General features: G+C 36.9%; 3 protein-coding genes and 1 pseudogene across 20 annotated transcripts in view; all 4 read left to right on the top strand.

The window, feature by feature from the left end:
* The first annotated feature begins 3,982 nt into the window (after positions 1-3,982).
* LOC147484082 (pentatricopeptide repeat-containing protein At1g20230 pseudogene) lies at positions 3,983-5,993 on the top strand (annotated as a pseudogene). Its single transcript, XR_015203764.1, has one exon. The product of XR_015203764.1 is annotated as a pentatricopeptide repeat-containing protein At1g20230 pseudogene (transcript).
* Positions 5,266-7,436, top strand: LOC147484081 (peptidyl-prolyl cis-trans isomerase FKBP42-like). Its single transcript, XM_086579701.1, has 3 exons — positions 5,266-5,347; positions 7,098-7,207; positions 7,305-7,436. Exons 1-3 carry the CDS (start codon positions 5,266-5,268, stop codon positions 7,434-7,436), a joined length of 324 nt encoding a protein of 107 aa, XP_086435827.1.
* On the top strand, positions 7,022-18,702 carry LOC147484080 (peptidyl-prolyl cis-trans isomerase FKBP42-like). 2 transcript variants are annotated; one of them, XM_086575978.1, is made up of 7 exons: positions 7,022-7,271; positions 7,348-7,422; positions 8,049-8,233; positions 8,407-8,454; positions 13,895-13,969; positions 14,083-14,235; positions 18,173-18,702. In XM_086575978.1, the coding sequence occupies exons 3-7, from the start codon at positions 8,060-8,062 to the stop codon at positions 18,203-18,205; spliced, it is 483 nt and encodes a 160-aa protein (XP_086432104.1). In that variant the 5' UTR covers positions 7,022-7,271; positions 7,348-7,422; positions 8,049-8,059; the 3' UTR covers positions 18,206-18,702. The 2 variants fall into 2 exon arrangements, with proteins under 2 accessions (XP_086432104.1, XP_086432105.1); XM_086575979.1 differs by having other exon boundaries at positions 7,023-7,271; positions 18,176-18,702.
* LOC147484078 (putative GDP-L-fucose synthase 2) overlaps positions 10,460-18,811 on the top strand; it is a 38,899-nt gene continuing 30,547 nt past the window's right edge. For 14 of the 16 annotated variants that reach the window (XM_086575916.1, XM_086575923.1, XM_086575933.1 and 11 more), the window contains exon 1: positions 14,639-14,987. The gene's annotated coding sequence lies outside the window, so the exon portion shown is untranslated. Of the gene's footprint in view, positions 10,514-11,370; positions 11,882-14,638; positions 14,988-18,811 lie in introns of those variants that run through there. The other 2 variants (XM_086575930.1, XM_086575917.1) reach the window with 2 other exon arrangements.

The raw sequence follows: 18,811 nt of genomic DNA, 5'->3' as shown, positions 1-18,811 counted from the left end.
AGTCACAAGTTTGAATCTTTCCAGCCAGAGTTTGGTTGGATCGATATCGCCTCATATTGGAAACCTCACTTTCCTAAGGGACATCGACCTTAGGAACAATACATTCTACGGTGAGATCCCACAAGAAATTGGGTGGTTATTTCGTCTTCAAGCACTCAATCTGTCCAGTAACACTTTCGAAGGAGAAATTCCAGTCAATCTAACCCAATGTACTGAACTCAGGCTCCTTAATTTAGGTGAGAACTTATTGTCAGGGATTATTCCGGCAGAGCTTGGCTCATTGTCAAAGCTTGAATTCTTGAGTATTAGAAGAAACAAACTGAAAGGAGTGCTACCCTCTTCTTTAGGTAATCTTTCGTCGCTTCAAGTCTTCTCCACAGTTGATAATAAATTGGTTGGAAGTATTCCAGCCAGCTTTGGTAGACTGTCAAGCTTACAAAAATTCGGTGTTGGAGGTAATTTACTATCTGGTGAGGTCCCGTTAACAATTTTCAACATCTCATCCTTGAATATCTTAGTAATTACCGAAAACCAATTTAGTGGTAGTCTTCCACCAGACATGGGCATCACTCTTCCTAATCTCGTCGGTTTCTATGGTTTTGGAAATCAACTTTCTGGACTACTCCCAGTTTCATTAGCTAATGCTTCTAAACTTCAACTATTTGATATTGGAGAAAACAATTTCAAAGGACAAGTTCCTAAGGATTTTCAATTCCCTCAAACTATTGAACAGCTAAGTCTCGGAAGCAATCATCTAGGAACAGGAGAAGCTCATGATTTGAGTTTTATCACTTATTTGACCAACTCCAGTAATCTAAATTTCTTGGGCTTGGCCTATAACAATTTCGGAGGTGTTTTCCCGAATTCTATTACCAATCTCTCCAACCGAATGGAGAGGTTGTATCTAGGAGGCAATCAAATATCTGGAATTATCCCAGAAGGGATTGGGAACCTGGTCAATTTGTATAAATTAGATCTCCAGTATAATAACTTTTACGGTAGTATTCCATCTTCAATTGGAAAACTCCGTAGTTTACAGGGGTTAGATCTCTCCGGAAACAAATTATCTGGACCGATCCCATCTTCTCTAGAAAACAATACTAAATTGAGTGAATTGTGGTTAGGAAGCAATAGACTGGAAGGAAACATTCCTTCCGGTCTTGGTGCTCTTAGCCAATTGCAAAAACTGGATCTGGGACAAAACAACCTAAATGGTACCATACCTAAAGAGATCTTTAATATTCCCACTCTGCTTTATCTTAACTTTTCTAAGAACTCCTTAACTGGTTCCCTACCTTTAGAAGTAGGAAAACTAAAAAATCTTGTTGATATCCGGGCATCTGGAAATAAGCTGTTTGGTTTAATACCTAATACTCTTGGTGAGTGTTTGAGTTTGGAAATTTTATACTTGGACGGAAATTTGTTTGAAGGGACAGTTCCTCAATCTTTGAGTTCTTTAAAGAATGTCCAAGGGTTGGATCTATCAAGGAACAATTTGTCTGGTAGAATTCCAAAATATTGGGGGGACTTTCTGTATCTCCAGCTATTGAATCTATCCTTCAATAAATTTGAAGGTGAGGTACCAGTGAACGGAATTTTTAAAATTGCAGGCAATTTTTCAGTTGTTGGAAATTCCGATCTCTGTGGGGGTATACATGAACTGCAATTGCCACCATGCCGAATTAAGAAATCTGAAAAGCAAGGTGTAAAAAAGCATGGAAGGTGCGATCCTTCCAAAATGGCAATTATGATCAGTGTGTCCGTGTTTATTCTTTTGGCTTCATGTTCTCTAATATTTTACTTGAGGAGAAGAAATCAGTGCTTTGCTCTGTAATTTTTCCTTCATTTATGTCCTCTTCTCCTTCCATTTCTGAAGTTTGCATTTAACGGTCATTTGTTTGTGATTTCTTTCCTATGCTGAAAAAAATTGTTTGCTTTCTTTCTTTCTCTTTTAAAGAAAGTTGTTGATGAGACCAATCCTTCCATTTAGTAGTTAAAACACTTTTATGATTAAAATTGTATGAAACATTGATTGTAAATTTATGAAACATTAAAAAAATAGTACTTTTATTTATATTTTTTGTGAAGCTAATGGACTCTAATAATTCTTGGTTACCATGTGAGGTCAGCTCAAACTATTAATACTGTGTTAATTTGTTTCCCCAAAACAGGAGTTGCCACGTCGGTCTTATATAAATATCTGTGTCAATGTAACTTAGATTCAAACAATATACATAGGTCTCTCTCTTGATAGGTTAAGACACTATGGTTCTAACATGTGTTGTAGAGCATTCAACATTTTATCAAAGTTTTCGCCTCATGCCATGCTTACCTCAATATGACTAAATGGTGTTTTTTGTCCAGAAACCAATTCATGATACTGTTGGCTTCAGAAACGAAGCAGAAGGCATCACAATCGATTTAGCTTTCCAATGGTAAGATATTTATATCCATCGTTCTAAGGTCCGATTTAGACTTTAAGTCCTCATCACTCTATTGGAATGACATGTACATTCCAATAGAGTATAGACTATACGAACTGATACTTCAATAGGGCAATTGCTGACATAAGATTTTAAGAAGGAAGCCCTTCGCTGCCATAAGATCATCATCATGACTGATGCTGATGTGGATGGTGCTCACATCCGAACTCTTCTGTTGCCATTCTTTTATAGATATCAGGTAGAGCAAAGTCTTTCATTAATAATCATCAAGTACCAGTTGAAACAATGATTTAAGTTTTTCCTTGTAATGCAGAAAGCTCTATTTGATGAAGGCTGCATTTATGTAGGTGTTCCACCTCTGTATAAGGTCTGGTTTTCTTCATCTTTATTTTTTTGATATACTTGAATATCATCTCTAAATTCCTCATGTCTATACTGAGTGTATCAGGTTGAGAGGGGTAAACAGGCACACTATTGTTATGACAAGGCACAGCTTAAAACTCTCCAGAGTACTTTCCCTTCAAATGTGTCATATAACATCCAAAGGTTTAAAGGTTAGAAAACTTTCGAGGTTTAAAGTGAAGAAACATGCTTTGTCATTGAGTTTCATTTATTTCATGTATATGTACAATTGAATTTTGTTTATCTCCTATCTATACCCAATTGAGTTTTTTATCTCTTGTCTATGTGCAATAAAAAAGGCTTAGGGGAGATGATGCCTCTACAATTATGGGAAACGACAATGGATCCTGAGAAAAGGATGCTGAAGCAATTGGTTGTTGAAGATGCTGCAGAAGCAAATATGGTGTTCTCGTCTCTCATGGGGGAACGAGTAAGAAAAACCTTTTAGCTAACCTTTTACTAAACACAAAGTGCAAACAAATCTTTGATTCATATTGCTTCTTAAATAGCCAGCAACAGTCTGAATGCCTTGTACCTAATGACCTGTCTTTTTACAATTTTGAATCAGGTAAACGTTCGGAAGGAACTCAACGAAAGCTGCAAGCACGTTTAGTCTTGAGCAGCTGGACATTTGATATATTTGTTCAGACCCCATGATGTACACAGTTTCAGCAAACTGTTGCCCAAAACATCCGTGTCAAAATTTACCTCGAAGTGGGTTTGTGGATTGAAGGGGTCATATCATTTATGAAAGTTATCAATTAAGCGGTTTTCAATGGATAACTTGTATTCCTTCTGCTTCAGAGTATGCTGATGTTTTTGGGGGTTGGGAAATAGGTTGGGGGACTTGACTTCATTATGTATCCTGCTTTGGAAGGAATTTGAATGCTATGCATTTTGTTAATGAAAGCCTAATGTAAATTTTCTCATTTCATTTTATGTATCTGATCTCTACTTGCTTCTTATTCGAAAATAAATAAATTAAATGATTTTTTTTTAAATTTAAAACAAACTACATAAACCTATTGTTTGATGCACAACTTTGGGTACTCGTCGGAAATTCAATTCAATCAAACAAAAGGTTCTGATATCATGGAATTCCATGCTTGCCGGTTATGCACAGAAAGGTTGTCATGAAGAAACTTTTGAGCTTTTTAATGAGATGAAGTCTCTAGGTGTGGAGCCCGATGTTATTACATGGAATTGGCTGATCACAGGTTATACCCAGAACGGAGATGGGATAATGGCTCTTGAGTTCTTTTATAGAATGTGTGAAACAAATACAAATCCAAATACAATCACGTTGTCTGGGGCCTTAGCAGCTTGTTCCCTGGTAAAGGATTTGAAATTAGGGAAGGAAATCCATGGGTTTGTTATTAGAAAACAGATCGAGTTGTCCACCGGTGTAGGAAGTGCTCTTATGACATGTACTCGGGATGTGATCACATGGAATGGGCCTGCTCTGTGTTCAGTGTGCTTTCCGATAAAGATGTAGTTGTTTGGAATTCAATTATTTCTGCTTGTGCTCAGCATGGACAAGGGGTTAGTGCTTTGAACTTTTTGAGAGGAATGCTCGTAAGCAACATTGAACCCAACAAGGTAACAATTGTCTTGGTTCTCCCTGCTTGTGCAAGATTGGCTGCACCGCAGCAGGGTAAAGAGATTCACCAGTTTAATATCAGGAGAGGGTTTGATATGCATATTGCAATATGGAATGGTCTTATTGACATGTATGGAAGGTGTGGGTTGATAAAAAAAGCGCAAAGAGTTTTTTATCTCATTCCTGAAAGAGATACAGTCTCTTGGAACACGATGATTGCATGTTACGGGATGCATGGTTTTGGAATGGATGCTGTGAATCTTTTTCTCCATTTGAGATCATCTGAACTGAAGCCAAACCGTTTTACTTTCACAAATCTGTTGGCTGCTTGTAGTCACTCGGGATTGATTGATGAGGGATGGAAGTATTTTGAGATGATGAAATCAGAATATGCAAGGGGTCCTGCAATAGAACAGTATGCTTGCATGGTGGATCTACTGGCATGGACTGGTCAATTTGATGAAAGCCTGGAATTCATTAAGGAAATGCCATTTGAACCGAATGATGCTGTATGGGGGTCTTTGTCAGGTGCTTGTAGGATCCACTGCAACCCTGAGCTTGCAGAGTATGCTGCAGGATATCTTTTTGAACTGGAACCCACATATTCTGGGAACTACATACTCTTAGCAAACATTTATTCAGCAGCAGGAAGATGGGGAGATGCAGCAAGGATAAGAAGATTGATGAAGGCCAGAGGGGTGACAAAGCCTCCAGGTTGCAGTTGGAACCCCTTTGAGAATCATCAAGAACCTGAGAGTGTGTGGGGACTTCCACGAGGCAACCAAGTTCATATCCAAACTTACAGATAGAGAAATCATAATGAGGGACTGTTATCGCTTTCACCACTTTGTTGAAGCTTTCACCACTTTGTTGAAGGAGTGTGCTCCTGTGGCGATTACTGGTAAATGGTTGATTTGACTTTTGAGCATCAGTAAAAATCTCAAATCTGCAGGCAGGTTATAGAAAGGTTGAGTTTAATATCCAAATTTTTGGATTATGGGGAGATTAGGAAGAACTTCCTCTTTGCACAATTCCGTGGTCTCTCAGCTTCTTCTCAGAAGCGTGTTGTACAGATACGGGTGTTAGCCAAGATTAAGTTCTACCAAAGCCTCAAAGGCTCAAACAGTGTATAGCCAAGTAGCCTCCTTACATATCAGAAAATAATTTTAAGCCAATCAACTCCGTTCAAGGCTCTACATTAATAAGAACAAACCACTACTCAAGCTGAAATTTTAGTCTGTGGCCTGTGGTGAGTGACAATCACTGGGGTTTCGTAACTGCATCTGGTTTTGGAAAACTGCTGACTTGAGGCCATGCTTGGGACTAGTCAAGCTGCACTTGAGAAAATGGAAATTAGCCTCTTGAATTATGATCACTTCAATAATGCAATGTATGCAGCCCCTCAATATTGTACATTTTACCTTTTTTTTCTGACTTCAACAAACTGGACAATGTGTGATATAAGGCTTGAGTTCATTGTCTTGTAGTCATATGTATGGATTAAATACTTGTAGAGATTTCTTTATGGTAAATGTTGAGTTCCGATTTGTTCATGTCTTGAGGGAGTTGTTGTCGAACACCTTACCTTTGCGTTGATTTAGAGCTAAGATAGTTTATGCCTCCTGTTTGATATGGTCTTTGTCAGAACATGAAATAAAAGTTCAGTGAGTCTTCTGTGTAACACAGCCAACCCCACTCCATTTGGATGTTTGTGGAAGAAGATATGCACTCGATAGCGTTAGTTGTCAGAAAATTCTGCACGTCAGAAAACAGTTTCTGCAGCAGTGTTAGAGCTCAGTTTCTGTACATTTAGAATAAGAGTTAGGATCTTGATAAAACACGAAAAATCAAGTTCCATGAGTATCCTTTCCAACCCAATTGGCGTCGACACATTCAAAGTTTCCAACCCAATTAGCGTCGACACATTCAGAGTTCTGTGGAGATAGATACGGTATCGAAAAGTTTGGTTGGCCGAAAACACTGCATCAGAAATCAGGTCTGCGCACTGTATGCGAGCCTAGTTTTAGCATATTTAGAATGAGATTAAATTTTTTTGTAAAACATAAAGAAATAAGGTATGTGTGTTATCTTTACAACGCAAAAGACCTCGTTGTTTTTGGATACCTATGGAAAGAGTTGTGCTATTCGGAAGATAGCGTGTCAAAATTCTAGTTTGCTGCAAATTAGGATTTTTACTAAGTTTGAGCTATTTTTACTCCTTGTTAGGTTAAGATCGAGACTTCGAGTTCTACATAAAAAAGTAAGTTTACATATCCTAGTTTCTAAATAATCAAGTCACGTCTCATTTGGATAAATTTAAGAAAAGCGGTAACATTGGCAAGTTGGTTAGAAAACCTACCGTGTTCTCTTTTTATGTGCATGAATTTTTGGGAAATATTTCTAGTAATAAACAAAGAGTCTCTTTAAACTTTTCTAAGGAATACAAATATTTTAGTGTCAAATTTAGTCAGCCTAAAATATATAACATCTAGCCAATGTGTTTAAATTTTTGCTTTGTTCAACATTCTAGTATAATATTCATCATTCATCATTCATCACAACTTTGATCAATGAGATGCTATGATTATTGATTTTTGATTTTTGAGTGTACATAAATTTTTTGTTTATTGCAACAAGTTGTTTATATGCAGGAGGTGAAAATGAGGTTAAAGATGCTGCATTTATTCATGGGGCACCATCTCAAGATGATAATAAAGGCCCTCCACGGGTTGATTCCGAAGCTATAATCCTTCATGAGAAAGTGACTAAGAAAATTATCAAGGAAGGTCGTGGCGAGAAACCATCCAAGTATTCCACATGCTTTTGTAAGTATATTATCTTTATTTCCAATTCTACAGATCAAACATAAAGTTCAAAGGAATTGCATAACATGGGCGATAGTGCACTATAGAGCCTGGCACAAGTTTGAAGATACATGGCAGGAACAGAGACCAATAGAGATTGTTCTTGGAAAAGGTAATTGTGGTTAAACTATCAGTGGCCTTCATTTTAAGTCTATGAAAGAAGATTCTCAATTACTCAATAAACAACCACTTGACTTTTGTAAGAGTTGTGGTGTCAAGAACTCATTTTTTTCAGCCTTTTTTTTTTTTTCGGTTACTTATTTTTATGAAGCCCGGTTGTTTTGACAAAGTTAACTGAAAAGCAACTTTTGCTTGCATAATTATATGTATCTTTACTAAATTGCTATTATAGATTGTAAAAATTATGGGGGCTTTCATTACCACTTGCAGACTTAGAACATATATTAAGTGAGATGGTAAGGTAACGAGTACTGTTATAAGTTATAACAGACATCAAGGAAACCCATTTACATGTGTTTTGTTTACTCCATTGGAGAGTAAATTCTATGTAAACATTTGATTCTGCCATTTAGAGTTGTTCACAATTAGGGTTAGTATGTTCATAATAGCCAACTAAGTGCGACAGATTTATTAGGAGAAGTGCACTATCGTGTCTGCATTAAAGTTCTGAAGATGTCCAGACACAAAACTTTCAGGAAATGGACTGTTGCTGTAACTTATTGCTATTCCTTTAAAACATTGTTCTGTACATTCATTGTTTTTCTTTGTTCGTGGCAGAGAAAAATCAGATGACAGGATTGGCAATAGCTGTTGCAAGCATGAAGTCTGGTGAATGTGCTTTGCTGCATGTGGGTTGGGAGTTAGGCTATGGCAAGGAAGGAAGCTTTTCTTTCCCAAATGTTCCACCAATGGCAGATCTCATATATGAGGTTGAACTTATTGGTTTTGACGAAACCAAAGAAGTAAGTTGAGGCTATCCGAAGTTCTATACCAATGTACTTCTTGGTTCTTTAATTTGAATTAAGGCTCTAGCATCTTTGTCTTTAGTTTCTTTCCACTCATCAACTTCTTTCTCAATTCATCACCATCAGTTATTAGTGCGTCATTGATGAAATGTGTCTCATACATTTTCTAGGGGAAAGCTCGTGGTGACATGACTGTGGAGGAGAGGATTGGAGCAGCAAACATGAAATTTGACGTTTTTTTACACTATTGGGCTCCTGGGACTCAGAGCTTTGTGGCGACATTCGTCAATAATTTGCGGTTTGATTTCTCCATGACAAAGTTCTGAAAGTTCTGAAGAGTAATTTAGTCATCCACGTAACTCGCAAGTCGCAACTCTGCCTGTTTGGACTGGTATTGTATGTAAGAGATTTATCCTTACATCGTCTAATAATGCAAAATGTTCGGTCATATGAATTCCATCGTATATTTAGGCATCCATGAGACAGCATGCCACAAGAAGGGAACGATTGAAGGATGACAAGCCGGGAAGCATGAAACAGCTGACTTTAACACCTTCTCTTGGGTATGTTTCAAAATGCAAACAACTTTTAGTAGTTCAAACAATCCTTTCACCTTTAAAAATCCTGAAATGTTTGTGATTGTAATCTGCAGGGAGTGGCCAACCGTGGATGCTCAGTATATGTGGGGCATGTTACAGAGAAAGAAGGCAAAGGCGTGTATTCTCTCTTACTGCCATTAACCAGTAGGTTTCAAATGTATCATTTTCTATAAGGCAGAGGTGCGTTTCTCACCTTGAAGACGTTTATTGTAATTAGAGGTGTTATGTACATGCATCTAACATAAGGAGTTGCACATGAATAACCCACATTTTGATTGCTCTAATGAAAACCATATAGGAGAAGGAATAAATTGTACTGAATCCAAGCTTTTTGATATCCAATAATTTGCTATAGGCTGAATCACCCCCCATACGTAGCATTACTCTAGACTCATGAATGTCAGATAGTTAAAGTCTAGGAAATTTAGATTTTATTGCCAATAAGGCTTATTTGTAACCTTTTTGTCAATTCATTCGTCCTCCCCCCTCTCGCCTCTCTCAACAACAAAACAGAAATGGTTACTAGGCTCAAACCATTCTCTATTCGGTTCCTTAATTTCACTGCCTTATTGTCAATATGTTATCTTCTTATGGGTTTTTGCACAGATGGGAATACGTTACTGATTCGCAATCATCTTGAGCACTCCGACATCATTGATGAAAACACAATAAAGTAAGATCGGTTTAAATCAGTTTCTTGATTGAAGAGACCATTTGCAAAATCCAACAGGGATTTTTGAATTCAATTCTATTTATTTCCAACGTGTAGAATTTCTCCATTTATATATATGTTTCTTTGTTGGAACTCAAATACACGATAAACTCTTAATAAAAGGAAGCAGCTGATCGTCAAAATTAAAAACCTACATGAAGAAGGTGCTCTCCAAGCCTTCAATCTATTTGTTCTATAGGTTTTCTATGGTCCTGGATGAGCTTTGCGACCCAAGACCACGTATGCATCTGTTTCTTCCTCCTATCTTCTTCTAAATTCAATCTTGGGATAATTCGATTACACACTAAACTTTTATTGCCCTTAACAGTTTAGATGCAATATTGAGAGGGTCAAATTAAGTGATTAAATATTAGGACTTCCACGTTAAGTTCTCACATTCCACCATGAATTGTTTTTACCCTGGTTTGCAGATGGCAACATACTGTTATGTGCTTTTTATTCTATAATTTTCTGTGAACAGGCATTGGAAGTTACAGTTTGGCGTGATGGGATGGAATACCAACAGAAATATTCTCGTGGAAAACCGGTGACAGCTTTAACTTGTCATGTACTTCCAGCTGAATTAAGTGCTGCTCGGGGAACAAAAATTAGGTTCTGGCCTGATGCAGAAGGCATTTTATTTTATTTTCTTTCCTTCCGAATTCACATGCTCAATACTGTGTTTGATACCGGAGGTTTCCAGTAGCCTACTGGTCAAGCCTTGGGAGGTTGGCCCAAGGTCTTGGGGATCAAATCCCATCTTCACCGGGAAAAGGGGGATTTAAGGGTTTCCGGTAATAGAGTAGTGACTAGAATAAAAAGTTCATCATCGATGTTATCAACCATATCAAGGTTTTTGGTACTTGTGTTATTTGATTTGCATTTGCAGTGTTTACTACTTCAGTCAAGTTTGACCACACCACAGTAGCAGGGCGAATCAGGGAGCTTGCTTTTTTGAATCCCGAGGTAATGTTATACTTTTATACTACAAACATCTTACACTTTTCAGCAGATATTCCTACGAGGATCACATTCTGAATAACCCTTTTGGTTTCCTGTGTGCTTGATGTCAATCTGTGGTTCTAGTTTTGATGTAAGAACTGGGATCTTTATCTTTGAAGTTTGACCCTCAAGTTTCACTTTTGGAGCTTATTCTTAGGATGAAAAAGAATTTGAGTAGTAGGTCGAGAAAACCGAAAACAAGACAATAAAAAACAAGATTGCATTTAGAAACTTTTCATGGAATATGTACGATGATTTGATGAATATGGTTTTGAAGGGTTGTGGGTTGCTGATGGTAGTGGCTCTTAGGTTGTGGATGGATATCCTTAATTTTCTTTACGTTTCCATGTTGGAAGTGAAGAACCTCATTGGTTTAGGGTGCGGAGGAGAAATAAGACAACAGAAGAGTTGAGAGGAGATGTTTGTTGTAACTCCTGTTTAACACCTTTATTTTTCCACTATGTTACATGGACTCACAATATTTCAAAAATAATCTGTATCGGACACATGGACAGATATTGTATGTGAACCATAGTTTTAATATTTCACCGTGTCAGACACTTCGTATCCGTGTCAGTGTAACTTAGTTTTTCCGATGGTTGTTGGCTTATCTGCGAGGAATGGAAATTTAAGAATACACAAATATCCGATTTGGTTTTATTCTATAAAATAGAAGAAAATGTGATAATATGTGGTGATTTGGTCCCACACCCCCCCAAACAAACAAATTCCCATCTTATTCTCTTATCTTTTCTATTTCCATTCTGCATTGACTCCCCTTTCAATTTATGTTTTGTACATCTGTTGCATGAAAAATTTCCTCTAATCTAGGGGAATCATTTGTGGATGTTAAGGGCTGCTACGAGAATGATGAGTCTTTAAGGCATGAATGATAGACTCTACATTTCACACAATTTAAAATCCATTGCTTGAACTGATGAGCTACAATTAATAAAGGAGCCTTGAGCCTTCGGTTCTGTATCTTTTTATATATATATATTATTCTTTTGGTTCTTGCTTTCTGTGCTTTCTTGTCAATTATATTGAGCATATAATTTCGCAATTCCAACTTTTATGATAGTGTATTAGTGTATACTCTTTGCTTGAGACTCCTCGTTGATCTGTGAGGGTTTTTCTCAAAGTGCCTGACTAATCTTTTGCATGTTGTGTCATCCTTTTTTTGGGTTTTTCTTTCTGGTGGCTCTCTTCTGTACTTTTCAGCTTACCATCACTTTAAGAAAGGAGGACGATGATCCAGAGAAGTCGCAACACAATGAGTACTATTATGCTGGTGGGTTGCTCGAGTATGTGAAATGGTTAAATTCTGATAAGGTATATAATTTGCGGCTCAAGTGTTATTTGTTTCCAGTGTCATTATGGTAATCAGTTCTGATGTGGAAGAAATTATTCACCAAACTGGATCAAATCCCATCTTCACCGGGAAAAGGGGGATCTAAGGGTTTCCGGTAATAGAGTAGTGACTAGAATAAAAAGTTCATCATCGATGTTATCAACCATATCAAGGTTTTTGGTACTTGTGTTATTTGATTTGTATTTGCAGTTTTTACTACTTCAGTTGAGTTTGACCACACCACAGTAGCAGGGCGAATCAGGGAGCTTGCTTTTCTGAACCCCGAGGTAATGTTATACTTTTAAACTACAAACATCTTACACTTTTCAGTAGATAATTCCTACGAGGATCACATTCTGAATAACCATTTTGGTTTCCTGTGTGCTTGATGTCAATCTGTGGTTCTAGTTTTGATGTAAGAACTGGGAACTTTATCTTTGAAGTTTGACCCTCAAGTTTCACTTTTGGAGCTTATTCTTAGGATGAAAAAGAATTTGAGTAGTAGGTCGAGAAAACCGAAAACAAGACCATAAGAAACAAGATTGCATTTAGAAACTTTTCATGGAATATGTACAATGATTTGATGAATATGGGTTTCAAGGGTTGTGGGTTGCTGATGGTAGTTGCTCTTAGGTTGTGGATGGATATCCTTAATTTTCTTTACGTTTCCATGATGGAAGTGAAGAACCTCATTGGTTTAGGGTGCGGAGGAGAAAATAAGACAACAAAAGAGTTGAGAGGAGATGTTTGTTGTAACTCCTGTTTAACACCTTTATTTTTCCACTATGTTACATGGACTCACAATATTTCAAAAATAATCTGTATCGGACACATGGACACATATTGTATGTGAACCACAGTTTTAATATTTCACCGTGTTAGACACTTCGTATCCGTGTCAGTGTAACTTAGTTTTTCCGATGGTTGTTGGCTTATCTGCGATGGAATGGAAATTTAAGAATACACAAATATCCGATTTGGTTTTATTCTATAAAATAGAAGAAAATGTGATAATATGTGGTGATTTGGTCCATTTTTTTAGTTAGTCTTATATTAGGTTTCAAATTAACCCCCCCCCCCCCCCCCACACACACACACACACCCAAACAATTAAATTCCCATCTTATTCTCTTATCTTTTCTATTTCCACTGCATTGACTCCCCTTTCAATTTATGTTTTGTACATCTGTTGCATGAAAAATTAGTTCTTTCCTCTAATCTGGGGGAATCATTTGTGGATGTTAGGGGCTGCTACGAGAATGATGAGTCTTTAAGGCATGAATGATAGACTCTACATTTCACACAATTTAAAATCCATTTACATGTGTTTTGTTTACTCCATTGGAGAGTAAATTCTATGTAAATATTTGATTCTGCCATTTAGAGTTGTTCACAATTAGGGTTAGTATGTTCATAATAGCCAACTAAGTGCGACAGATTTATTAGGAGAAGTGCGCTATCGTGTCTGCATTAAAGTTCTGAAGATGTCCAGACACAAAACTTTCGGGAAATGGACTGTTGCTGTAACTTATTGCTATTCCTTTAAAACATTGTTCTGTACATTCATTGTTTTTCTTTGTTAAGTGGCAGAGAAAAATCAGATGACAGGATTGGCAATAGCTGTTGCAAGCATGAAGTCTGGTGAATGTGCTTTGCTGTATGTGGGTTGGGAGTTAGGCTATGGCAAGGAAGGAAGCTTTTCTTTCCCAAATGTTCCACCAATGGCAGATCTCATATATGAGGTTGAACTTATTGGTTTTGACGAAACCAAAGAAGTAAGTTGAGGCTATCCGAAGTTCTATACCAATGTACTTCTTGGTTCTTTAATTTGAATTAAGGCTCTAGCATCTTTGTCTTTAGTTTCTTTCCACTCATCAACTTCTTTCTCAATTCATCACCATCAGTTATTAGTGCATCATTGATGAAATGTGTCTCATACATTTTCTAGGGGAAAGCTCGTGGTGACATGACTGGAGGAGAGGATTGGAGCAGCAGATCGGAGAAAGATGGAAGGGAATGTTCTTTTTAAGGATGAAAAACTGGAGGAGGCTATGCAACAGTATGAAATGGTTACATAATATTTTCTTTAATCACTCTCTTTTTTCTTCATTTTATTTGAAGCCACTGCTATTTGTTAAGGAACACATGTGATGCGGTCACTGATGGCTCTTGATTTCTTCAGGCTATAGCCTACATGGGTGATGACTTTATGTTCCAGTTAATGGGAAAGTACCGTGACATGGCCTTGGCTGTGAAGAATCCATGCCACCTCAACATTGCAGCTTGTTTGATAAAGCTGAAACGCTACGAAGAAGCCATTCCCCAGTGCAGCATTGTATGTGTATTCATCAAAGCATTTGGCTTTTTGATATATACTGATTTTCAGCTAGCACAAGCAAACTAGTCAGAGTCTTTATCCGAGATTTTTTTTTTTAAAAAAAAGCCCAAATGTGTGTATTAGCCTTCAGATCTATAAAAAAAAAAAGCCCAAAACAAGCAAACTATGAATTTTGACGATTTGAAGTTGATCAAAAATTTCACTCCCGCCCCAAATGTGTGTGTATTAGCCTCCGGATCTATAAATTTTTCAACCTCATTTTTTTTAACCACGAGTTATCCTATGACACGCGTGAATTCCCCAAGGTCAAATTGCCAACAATCCTTAATTATCTTCATTGTTGCATCCATACAAGGTGATGTGTACAGTTATGGAATTCTAGTGTTGGAAATGTCCACAGGAAGGAGACCAACCGATGAGATGTTTACAAACGGTTTAAACCTCCATAACTATGCTAGCAACGGTTTGCAAGATCAACTTATAATAAAGATTGTGGATCCAATACTTCTATCTGAAGGAGATGACACTTTAGGAGATACTAATACCATGAGAATCAGCAGTCACAGAAGAACAAAACTGCTAGAGTGCATGACTGCAATAGTCAGAATTGGGGTTGCATGTTCTGTGGAATCACCGTCAGAGAGAATGGATATTAGAGATGTCAGTAGAGAATTGAATGCTATCAGAAAAACATTTCTTGGTGCTAGGATTCACGAAGAACGTAACTGACTCCAACGACGGTTTGAAAGGTAAAATCACATCTCTTACAAATAAATTAAATAATTGTTGAATGTGAAAGAGATAGATAGAAGAGAAGAAATCAGTGTTTTGCTCTGTAATTTTTCCTTCATTTATGTCCTCTTCTCCTTCCTTTACTGAAGTTTGCATTTAACGGTTGTTTGTTTGTGATTTCTTTCCTATGCTGAAAAAAATTGTTTGGTTTCTTTCTTTCTCTTTTAAAAAAAGTTGTTGATGAGATCAGTCCTTCCATTTAGTAGTTAAAACACTTTTATGATTAAAATTGTATGAAACATTGATTGTAAATTTATGAAACATTAAAAAAATAGTACTTTTATTTATATTTTTTGTGAAGCTAATGGACTCTAATAATTCTTGGTTACCATGTGAGGTCAGCTCAAACTGTTAATACTGTGTTAATTTGTTTCCCCAAAACAGGAGCTGCCACGTCGGTCTTATATATATATACATTTCATGACGACCTCGGGATATTTTCGCTAATCTAAACCATTGCAATTGATATTCCATAAATGCACATTCTAGGTTTGTCGAATCTATTGCTTCTAGATGCACATTCACTGTATTGAAATATATTCATTGGGTAAAAATTGCGTGACATCTGTAGTTAGCATTTGGGAGGTACATTCAGAATAGTTACATGTGATTCAGTATGTAATGTATTGCATTGTAGATTGTTGAGGCTAGATGTTAAGCACGTCAAAAAAACCTTGAACCAAGGACTTACAGTTGAGTAGAGAAAAGTGAAAAGGAGCTGCAAGAGGCTCATAATGGATGAAAAGATGCAAGTGAATCATTCATTCATTCTCTTGCAATTATCTTTTATGCTTTGGATGAGCCAATGACTTATTCAAAATGTATTTTACACTTATTGAGCTGATAAGGATTTTAGGGGCATTGCTTTGTGGTACTTTCAGTATTGTTATTAAATTTTAAGTCTATTTTAAATATTTTTGTGGTTGAATTTCTTATTCCCAAATTTTATTGATTCATTTGGATAGCTGAATTTTTCCTTTATATGTTTTCAACATTTCATGGTTGATATTGGAAGGCAATGTATGACCTCAGGTGTCCTTGGTCACTATCCGTGATTGACTTTTTAGCATAAGAGGCGTGTCGATCTTTGACATAAAATTCTGAAGTTTCAGGCAATTTTGTCGTAAACTTTGTTATCATTCAACTTAAATACACTAGAGGCCACCTCAGGGTATGTGTGTTCTTTGTTAAAGCTGTTGGTTGAATTTGATTTCATTTTCGAGTATTTGGGCATTTGAGGTGGATTATACCATCTCTTCGACATCTGAGAACTCATTTAATTGTTTCAGCTCCATCTGTCACGGTCTTTAAGAATTCCATAATTTATATCTCAGTTCTTAATTAATGAATTTGTGTTTTAGAATTTTAGAAGAGTGTAAAGTGCGAGGATTTTCATGTTGTTTTTTGCTCCACTTCGCAGTTTTCAACTCAGGCTCCAATTAGGCTCATTCAAGGGACTGTGATTTTGTAAACAAAACTCCTCTTTAAAGATCTCTTTACCTACAGACTGAGTTTTTGTTTTTTCTATGATGTCTTTACCTGGTTCCATGCTTCGTACTTTTGTATTATTGCTTACTCGGTGAATGTGTATTTCATCTTGTGCTTTAGTAGATTGGTTTGATATACTTGCTTCTCTTTGAATATAGTCGGGTCTCACATGATTTGTTAGAAGTCTTGAGTTGTTGGTGGATTAACAGAAAAGCTTTGATATACTTTCGCAATATTTTATTAAAGTAAAAAATTGTGAGCGTTTTATACAACATGTATTTAAAAAGTGAGATACTACGAAACTTTATCTCACAATTACTGGAATCATTTACATTAATTAACAAATCTAAATCAGCATAAGTAGCAAATTCATAGTAGTGAGATGGCCGAATATTATCTAAGTAGTTTTTATTGAAGTATATACTCCCTTGGGTGTTAGGCGGATTTGACATTACCTAAGTAGTAAGATCATGAATATTATTACAAGTTAATTTTATAGGTCAACTATTTAATTAAACTTATGTTTGAGAAAACTATGTAATTTAGGCCCATTGAGGGCCTAAATGCCTATGCATGTTTATCAACATCTCATGCCCCAAACAATTTCAATAATGTTGGACGAAAATGGACAACCTTAGAACCATGACTATTTTCTCTATTCAAAGATGTAAGAGCTTGTGACTAATTATTGCTTCCGAGTCATGCTTATCCTCATTCCTCATACGATGGTCTAGGACTAAAGACCTTTGACCTAAAACGTCATTATTGTTTCCCCAGCCAAAACATCTACAAATCTTTCAAGTAGCCACCTGATTGGTTATCATTTTCTACTCTTTATGTTTTTGGTTGTCTCACTCTTATGTTTGGCATTAGACATAATGGTTATCTAGAAAGAGTCTAAATGCCAGTTGCCAGTTGTTCAATACATATATTTAAACTACAGAGGATCAAGGTTAGTTTTTAGTTTTCCAATTGTTCTTAACCTTGTTTAGATAATTTAGCTGGGCATGTTCTTATATGGCAGTAGAAAGATTACTTAGATTTCACTAGTACGCTAGTGGCTAGCTTACTAGCACTTCACTGAATGGAGCAACAATTTCAGTCATTCAAACTATTTTATACTAAAGATCTATTGAGTCAAGTTGTACTCAGATACAATATTTTGATAATGCAAGTAATTGTAATTTTCTAGTTATCAAGAATGAAGAAAACATGACTCCATAAAAAAACGGTACTATAGATAGTTATAGATCATCTTGTGGAGCTTCTTTTTCTTTTTCTAAATGTGCGATTTTATGTTATACCATAGACACACCATATTTTGAGAATAATCCATGTCGGATACGTATTCACGTGTCCGTGTCGGACACATATTGCATGTGATATACCTCAATTTTGATATTACGCCAATATTTTCGCCGTATGCTTGCATGGTGGATCTACTGGCACGGGCTGGTCAATTTGATGAAAGCCCGGAATTCATTAAGGAAATGCCATTTGAACCGAATGCTGCTGTATGGGGTCTTTGTCAGGTGATTGTAGGATCCACTGCAACCCTGAGCTTGCAGAGTATGCTGCAGGATAACTTTTTGAACTGGAAGTCTGGAACCCACATATTCTGGGAACTACATACTCTTAGCAAACATTTATTCAGCAGCAGGAAGATGGGGAGATGCAGCAAGGATAAGAAGATTGATGAAGGCCAGAGGGGTGACAAAGCCTCCAGGTTGCAGTTGGATAGAGGTGAAACGTAGAGTTCACAGCTTCATTGTTGGAGACACTTCACACTCATTGGTAGATGAGATATCTGCTAAGATGAACAACTTGTATTCAGAAATAAAGGAGATTGGTTATGTCCCAGACACAAAGTACGTGTTGCAGAATTTGGAAGAAGACGAGAAGGAGGAGAGCCTCTGTGGACACAGCGAAAAGCTGGCCATAGCTTTTGGCCTAATCAGTACACCAAATGGAACCCCTTTGAGAATCATCAAGAACCTGAGAGTGTGTGGGGACTGCCACGAGGCAACCAAGTTCATATCCAAACTTACAGATAGAGAAATCATAATGAGGGACTGTTATCGCTTTCACCACTTTGTTGAAGGAGTGTCTCCTGTGGCGATTACTGGTAAATGGTTGATTTGACTTTTGAGCATCAGTAAAAATCTCAATTCTGCAGGCAGGTTATAGAAAGGTCGAGTACTCGAGTTTAATATCCAAAATTTTGGATTATGGGGAGATTAGGAAGAACTTCCTCTTTGCACAATTCCGTGGTCTCTCAGCTTCTTCTGAGAAG

The sequence above is a fragment of the Coptis chinensis genome, chromosome 8 (assembly GCF_015680905.1).
Source record: "Coptis chinensis isolate HL-2020 chromosome 8, ASM1568090v1, whole genome shotgun sequence".
In the NCBI taxonomy this organism is placed as follows: Eukaryota; Viridiplantae; Streptophyta; class Magnoliopsida; order Ranunculales; family Ranunculaceae; genus Coptis; species Coptis chinensis.
Note: the sequence above shows the minus strand (reverse complement) of the source record. Positions and strands in the feature narration are given on the sequence as shown.

What these genes read in the sequence shown, in the direction of transcription:
- LOC147484081 (XM_086579701.1), top strand. Translation starts at nt 5,266, where the DNA reads ATGAGGGACTGTTATCGCTTTCACCACTTTGTTGAAGCTTTCACCACT. An exon ending in TGCTCCTGTGGCGATTACTG is followed by an intron (nt 5,348 to 7,097) that starts GTAAATGGTTGA and finishes GTTTATATGCAG; the next exon opens with GAGGTGAAAATGAGGTTAAA. An exon ending in CTATAATCCTTCATGAGAAA is followed by an intron (nt 7,208 to 7,304) that starts GTGACTAAGAAA and finishes CCAATTCTACAG; the next exon opens with ATCAAACATAAAGTTCAAAG.
- LOC147484080 (XM_086575978.1), top strand. Translation starts at nt 8,060, where the DNA reads ATGACAGGATTGGCAATAGCTGTTGCAAGCATGAAGTCTGGTGAATGT. An exon ending in AGGAGAGGATTGGAGCAGCA is followed by an intron (nt 8,455 to 13,894) that starts AACATGAAATTT and finishes ATTGGAGCAGCA; the next exon opens with GATCGGAGAAAGATGGAAGG. An exon ending in CCATTCCCCAGTGCAGCATT is followed by an intron (nt 14,236 to 18,172) that starts GTATGTGTATTC and finishes ACATTTATTCAG; the next exon opens with CAGCAGGAAGATGGGGAGAT.